General features: G+C 46.0%; 1 protein-coding gene across 1 annotated transcript; it reads right to left on the bottom strand.

Moving 5' to 3' along the window:
- Positions 1–586: 586 nt before the first annotated feature.
- On the bottom strand, positions 587–3537 carry LOC125542751. Its single transcript, XM_048705923.1, has 6 exons — positions 3325–3537; positions 3087–3207; positions 2749–2978; positions 2561–2632; positions 2228–2316; positions 587–1694 (listed from the first exon to the last, which is right to left on the bottom strand). The coding sequence occupies exons 2-6, from the start codon at positions 3108–3110 to the stop codon at positions 1141–1143; spliced, it is 969 nt and encodes a 322-aa protein (XP_048561880.1). The 5' UTR covers positions 3111–3207; positions 3325–3537; the 3' UTR covers positions 587–1140.
- Positions 3538–6973: the final 3436 nt, after the last annotated feature.

Here is a 6973-nt window from a genome sequence, read left to right as displayed (position 1 = left end):
TTCATCTCAGAGGTGGTTCTTTTTGTCAATACCGTTAGGCAGGTAGTCCTTTTAGACAAAAAATCATTAGCAGCTAAGATTTATTTTGATCAACTTACTACATGTTTTTATCTTATTAGCAATCACAGAGGTAAATTGAAGGTAGTACAATTTTTGTTTTAAGAAAAAGTTAGTACAAATTGAATGGCGTTTTCATAACGCGAACCCATGCCCAAATCTGCAGCACCTGGAAGCTCATATGGAAGAGCTTGGCTACGCCAGGAGTGAAGTTCTTCCATTGGCTCACCGGTTTGGATCTCTGTTGGATGAAGGCAGAGCACTTCCACTTCTAGATAGAGAAAAAAGACAACCAAGTTGATGCGTTGCCTCCGCGACGCTTGGAAGCACCGAAATGACTGCATGTGCAACTGTAGAATCAAAAATGAGGCCAGGCTATGGGCGTACAGCTGTTCTACTGACGACCTGTGATTTGCATTAGTCTTTATTCCATGCTTGTAACCTACCCCGTCCCATAATGTACAGCTGTTCTATGGGAACAGAGGGACTACCTCTTAGGAGGAATGTAACCAAAACTCTCTTTTCAATGTGCTTTTTCTCGAAAAAAGAACGAATTTCATGCATCAACTATAAAACATTGTTTGGGAACTAAGCCCTTCAAAACCAAACTAAGATAGTAAGATACACCAAAGTGGTACTCCCTCTGCAAAGAGAGGTTAGTATATAAGCTAAGAACGATACAGCAGGTTGGAGAGCCAAAAACACTCACTGGACTGGGGTAGGCGCTAACAAGAACATTTCTTTCTGTTGGCAAACATCCAACACCACTACTTGCTAGCACAATTCTAATTCTAACAGGGAACGGCCACTTTGGATTCAGCCTTCTCACCGCGTGCCCTCAGGTTTTTCTTCGACTCAACTCGAGTCAAGGGAGGCAAAATAAAGGTTACGGCGCATTGTCTCACACCGGCTGATTTGAACAGCCAATCCTTTCATCTGCTTCTAACATCCATCACAAGTGCCACTCCATAAGATAAGAGCAGGCTGGCACAGCAAGGGCTTCCAGCTCCATCACACGGGGCACGGCAGTCAAGGCAGCCCCAGCCCATGCATTCTCGGAATTTCATTCATCTCCAGCTCTTCTTACTTGGGTTTTCGGGCCTCGCCATTGGGCATCTCAACACCAGGGAGCCGCAACGCATGTGCAAACATCCTTTTAGCCGCTCCAGTCTGTTCTTTCTTGAGCGTCTCGGCGCTAACAGTAGGTGTAGGACGGCTTCGAGCAGATGGGTTCCGACACGGACCACCACCAGGTGAGCTTGAGTTGTGTTTCCCTGCTTCTTTACTCGTGGGACTAGTTCTTCCATTTACCAGTTCCTTCCCTTTGATTTTCTCCAAGGCAGCTCTCTCTGTTGGATCTTCAACTCTCTTACCAAGTGCGTGTGCGATCATCCGTTGAGCAACAGCAGGAACATGCCTAGATTTTGCTGCTGATGTGTCGTTTCCCTTGGCTTCATGTGAAGAGAAGATTCGCTCACGAGCAGCCCGATAAGCAGCTTCCCTCTCCTTAAGCGATGCTGCTGAAGGTGGCACCAACTGCGGCAATGGCTTCGAAACTGGTGTATCAGTTTTCAGATGCAAGCTTTCAAGAGAAATAGCGTCTTGGACATTTTCTGGCTCATAAATTTTCTGAAGATCTGAAAGAAGATGGTATTAATTAGTAATTACTGCAAGCTAGTATTTCAAACAGGCATGCATGAGGTCTGCCTAATTATTTAATGAAGGAAAACAAGTTATGTAAAGCTAGTGGCCAGCAGAAGGGCTGAACCAAAAATAGCTAAATCCAGGTTACAAGCTACACTGTGCAAGAGCTGAAAAATAAACTGGGACTGCTAGAAGCTTTGCATTGCTCAGTCCTACCGTCGAATATCTTCACAAATTCAGACGCAGTAAGCATAAACTTGTAAAACAGAGGGTTGCGTGAGATGAGAGATCATATTCATACATGTAGGGAAACTCTTTTTGCTAATGATGTGTTTAGAGTTTCTGAAGGTAACACTACGAATAAATTTGACTATTTGACCATAGCAAAGGACTGGACACTCTTTACTTCCTAAGTAAATCCTGCTTTTCTTCTCAAGAAGTAGCCTCAAACTCTTTGTTCCAAACAAGCATCTGCCTAATCACTACATGATACAGCAAATAAACGCATCAAGAATGATTCATTCACCTGTCTCATTTCTCGCTAGCATGAGAGAGGCTGAAGGACCATCACCGTCGTCATAATTCCACAACACATCGCTGACAAGGACGGGAGGGCTGAAACATATAGCATAACTAAATTCAAAACAGGGCAAGCATAATAACAGCTCTGAATTTAGCCAACCACCGACCTATGTGTGGCGAGTTAAATATATAGCAGGGAAAAAGAGAACATTGGCACTGGTAGTGAGACACCCTGCTTGAAACACACTAGCACATTTTTGGCATGGTGTAGACATGTACGACGTTGCTGAATCGAGCCAGACAAGAAAGGTTTCAATAAGGGAGGTTGACGACATACATGGCTGTCTCAGGGCAGCGCTGGAGAACCAAATGCCGATCCTCACCCTCGCCAACAGATTCGTGAGCAAACCTAGCAGCGACACAGAAGCAGATAAAATTAGCAAACGGAGTGGTCGCCGCAGTGACTTTAGCATGTCAGCACAGTGAAGCGGACGAAGATGAATGCATCAGGGAGGTTTTTTATACCCATATATGTCGGCGAGACGATGCAAAAGGAGGCGATTGTAGGAGCTGGTGGGCTGGAGCTCTATGGTATTCCCAGCTGCCCCGCGACTTGCTTCAGTTGTGGCGCGGTCGTGTTCATCGTCGTCATCGAGGTAGCTGTGCTGTAGGAGGGTGACGAGGATCTCCTCGGTGGAGAGGACGAGGTGCTTGCTGTAGAGGTTGTCCTTGATGAGCGAGGCCAGCTCCTCAATCTGCTCCACCAGAAGCAGAAAAACAGAGGCAGGTAAGGACACTATCACACACAGAAGGTTAGAAACAGAATTAGATTCCTTTGCGCAGCTCGTGTAAGCAGGAATTACCATGGCGAATTGGGTGTTGTCCATTACGCCCCCTAAAGTTCAGTCCAATGGGGTCAGCTCAGCTCGGCTCGGCTCCGACGGATCTCGCGCTGCGCTGAAGCAGAAGAAGAAGAAGAAGCACCTACTCGAATCGAATCGAATTATGAACTGAGCGAAGGATGAGACGAACAAAGGAACTGTCCGGTGAATCGAATCGAATCAATCAATCGGCGAAGCAAGCTAGGGTTCCTTCCCTTACCAAGAAGCAAGCTTGGAGTTGCCGCTGGTCCTGGCAACCTGGGTTCTCGGCTGTGCCCCGTCGTCCCCGCCGCCGCCGACGACGAAGAGGGGGGATGAATTGTGGAGACGAGTCGCCGAGAGTAGGAGGAAGAAGCAGCGGCGGCAGCGGCAGCAGTTGAGAATTTGGGAGGAGTCTTCAGAGACAGGATTGAAACCGGGGAGGAGGGGATAGCCGGGCAGAGGATACCTATCTTCCTACCCGACCGTCAGATGAACAATGTACGGGCACGATGTGCACCGGATTTATTTAGTTTGTACCGGACTTTTGAAACCCTTGTTTCAGAAAAAAAAACTTTTGATTAAAAGAATCAGAGAACGTAGAAGTAGGGGATACAGAGTTAAACGTTGATGCATCTTTCTTTGCAGATGGTGGTTGTGGTGCGACGGCTGCCATTCTCAGAGATGATAGGGGAAACTTCATCGCCGCGCAATGTAAATTCATCTCGGTGGCAGCTGATGCAATTACCACGGAGACGATAGTTATGAGAGATGGACTATCATTTGCCAATTCTTTGGGATTCAACCGAATTGAAGCGGAGTCAGATTCTCTTCAAGTAATCAACTTTTGTACTGGTCATACAGCCGCAACATTATTTGCAGAGTGTGGATATAAGCACTATAATTGGGAAGGTCATATTTAAGTATTGTTTTCGTTCTTGTAATCAAGCAGCTCATGTACTAGCTAACTAAAGTTATTGTAATAAGTCTACTTTAAGTTGGTTAGACGAGCCACCTGACTTTGCGGTTGGTAAGCTCGTTGATGATGTAAATGTCTTTTAATTTAATAACCACGACGACCTTCCCTCAAAAAAAGAAAAAAAAGATAAGAGTAAACCTTGTAAACTGTTGTTAAAAATAAGGATCATTTGCGTTATGTGTGGAAAAACCATAAAAATGGATTTCCACGCTATTCACGTTGCACTATACCTTTTTTTCTATTTTCGACGTCTCATAAATGGCACATTGTTTTACAAAAAAAATCTGATTCTAAAATATTTCTGTTCATAAACATAAGACTTTTTAGAGGCTTGACACAAGTCTCTAAACGTCCTACAAAGGCATATTTAGTGTTGAAATATATGGACAATAATTTCCTTAACGGCTTAAGGTCTTTTGTGTGAACCAGTCGGTGTATGCAACCGATATTTTAGTATGCTCATCTCATAATTTTTGAAATTTTGACTTCTTTCAAAATGTACATAAAATAGAGTTGAATGTAAAGGATCTAGATGCAATTGGATTTCAACGAAACATATCTGATCCTATGTCATGTTAATCAAATCCAAATGGGATAACAGATGTTGTCATGGCATAAGACAGGGCCAATCAAATTATGTGGAAGTAATACATTGGCGGGGAAGCTGAGCACATGTGCAAGAATATCCTTCTTATCACGTACAATATGGTATAAGGTTGGAGACTATTCCGGGAGAGTGATATGTCCTAACTACTTATCCTCTCAAAAGAGTATCTTTCAAGCCGTCTTTTTTCATGAAAGATCCAAACAAAACAAATGTTTTTCTTTATCATCATCAAACCATCCCATGAATCCACGGGCTTCTAATATGTCTGGGATATCGTTTTTCAGCCCAGATACTTCTTGTGCAACAAAGTTTAACTGGTCTTTTGATGATCAAACCACACCCAGTTTGTGTTGAAATATGAGATGGGCCTAGAGCCCATATGACAATTTCAGATTTGATCTCTAAGGGCCCATGTAGGTGGCATGACAAGGTGGTGGGAAGTTTAGTCCCACCCCGGAAGTGGAAGGAGAGTTGGAGTGGTTTATAAGGGATCCTCTCCCTTATGCTATTGGAGCTTGAGAAGAGATGAGGCCCTCGCGCATTCCTCCTCCTCCGCTCGACGCGCCGCGCCGCGGGTTGCGGGATTGAGCCGAGCCGAGCTCACTCCTATGCGCTTCTTTTTGCCGGTCAGGAACGGAGAGTCTTTGACAGGTAGGGCCACGATCTGAGACGTTGGATCATGGGCTTACCGACTTGGACGTGGGTTCAGCCCACGTCTCTCCACGTGCGGCCGCACATATATATGTGGGACGCTGCCAACCCTAGCCGCCATGAAACAGAACGCATCTCCGCCTCCATGCCCACGTCGTTCCTCTGCTGCTGCTGCCACCGGCGACTCCGTCCCGTACACCGCGTACACGGTTGACGGGAGAACAGGCCTCCGAAACCCCGCTTCTCCGGACCCTGTACGGGAGAGGGGCGATTAGGTTTTTGGGTAGCGATTACGCAACTGCTCGCTTCTGTTCATCTACGTCCGCATCACCTTCGTCGTCACCATGTCGACCGACGCCGACCGTGCTGCCGCTGAGAAGGCCGAGGCCGACAAGAAGGCCGCCGAGGATGCCGCGGCTGTTGCCACTGCCACCATCGCCGTGTGGCCGATTGGAGGGTATACATCGTTTATCCTTCTCGTGTTTTTTTCTGTTGTAGCAGTACTAGCGATATGCGTAGATGTTTCTACTATATGCCTAGTACATGCTCTGTTAGATCGTAATCAGTGTGTTATCAATACTGTCCATGTCATGCTCATGATTTATTCATGGATTAATTTAATTGAAAAAACTGCCTATTTTCTTATCAATCCAAAAACCTAATCCGTGTAGGAGTTTTTCGAATTCTGGTTTTGCTGCTGCACTGAAACCGTCCCCGTTTACGGGGACGTACTTTAAGCGTTGGCAGACTAAAACCACCTTATGGCTCACGGCCATGAACGCGTTCTGGGTCGCCGGTGTGACTCCCACAGGAACGATCGCTCCTGAACAGGAGAAGGCGTTCAAGGAGGCCACTGTCGTGTTCCTCGGGGCAGTTCTGAGCGTGATTGGAGATAAGCTGGTTGACGCATATTTTGCATGTGCGGTCTGCCAAGGACTTGTGGGAGGCGCTCGAATCTAAGTTCGGGGCTGCCGATGCAAGGAGCGAGATGTATATTATAGAGCAGTTTCACGATTACAAGATGGTTGAAAACCGTCCTGTATTGGAGCAGGCTCATGAGATAATATGCATTGTTAAGGAGCTTGAGCTTCTTAAGTGCGAGTTACCGGGCAAGTTTATCGCGGGCTGCATAATCGCTAAGCTTCCCAATTCCTGGAGGAACTTTGCCACCACTCTGAAACATTAGAGGCATGAATTCTCTGTGGAGGATGTCATAGGCCATCTGAGTGTTGAGCAGAATTCAAGGGCAAAGGACTCGCACGGAAAAGGGGTAGAAGAAACTTCTATGGCCAATATGGTGCATCAGAAGAACTCCAATTCCCACAAGTCCAAGGAAAAGAACGGTGTCCAACAGAGTGCCAACTTTAAGAAGAAGGGTAAGAAGACCTTCAAGAGGAATAAGAAGGATGAGGGCTGCTTTACTTGTGGTTCGCTTGAACATTGAGCCAAGAAGTGTCCAAACAAGTATAAGAAGCAAGGGCGGGACTCCAAGTCTGTCAATATGATTGTGAGCAACAATGAGAGTGGTGCATCTGGGTACGGTAATTTATTTACTGTATTTTCAGTTTGTCCGTCCACCGATTGGTGGGTCGACACAGGTGCAGGTGTTCATGTGTGTGCTGACATTTCATTGTTTTCTTCTTACCAGGCCAC

Source organism: Triticum urartu, chromosome 3 (assembly GCF_003073215.2).
Source record: "Triticum urartu cultivar G1812 chromosome 3, Tu2.1, whole genome shotgun sequence".
In the NCBI taxonomy this organism is placed as follows: Eukaryota; Viridiplantae; Streptophyta; class Magnoliopsida; order Poales; family Poaceae; genus Triticum; species Triticum urartu.
The sequence above is the reverse complement of the archived record's forward strand: the minus strand, read 5'-3'. Positions and strand labels throughout refer to the sequence as shown.

Excerpts from the sequence above, each read along its gene's own strand:
- LOC125542751 (XM_048705923.1), bottom strand. The coding sequence starts at position 3,110 with ATGGACAACACCCAATTCGCCATG. Across the intron at positions 2,633-2,748 it reads CGTCTCGCCGACATATATGG|GTTTGCTCACGAATCTGTTG; the intron begins GTATAAAAAACC and ends TGTCGCTGCTAG. Across the intron at positions 2,317-2,560 it reads CGCTGCCCTGAGACAGCCAT|CCCTCCCGTCCTTGTCAGCG; the intron begins GTATGTCGTCAA and ends TATATGTTTCAG.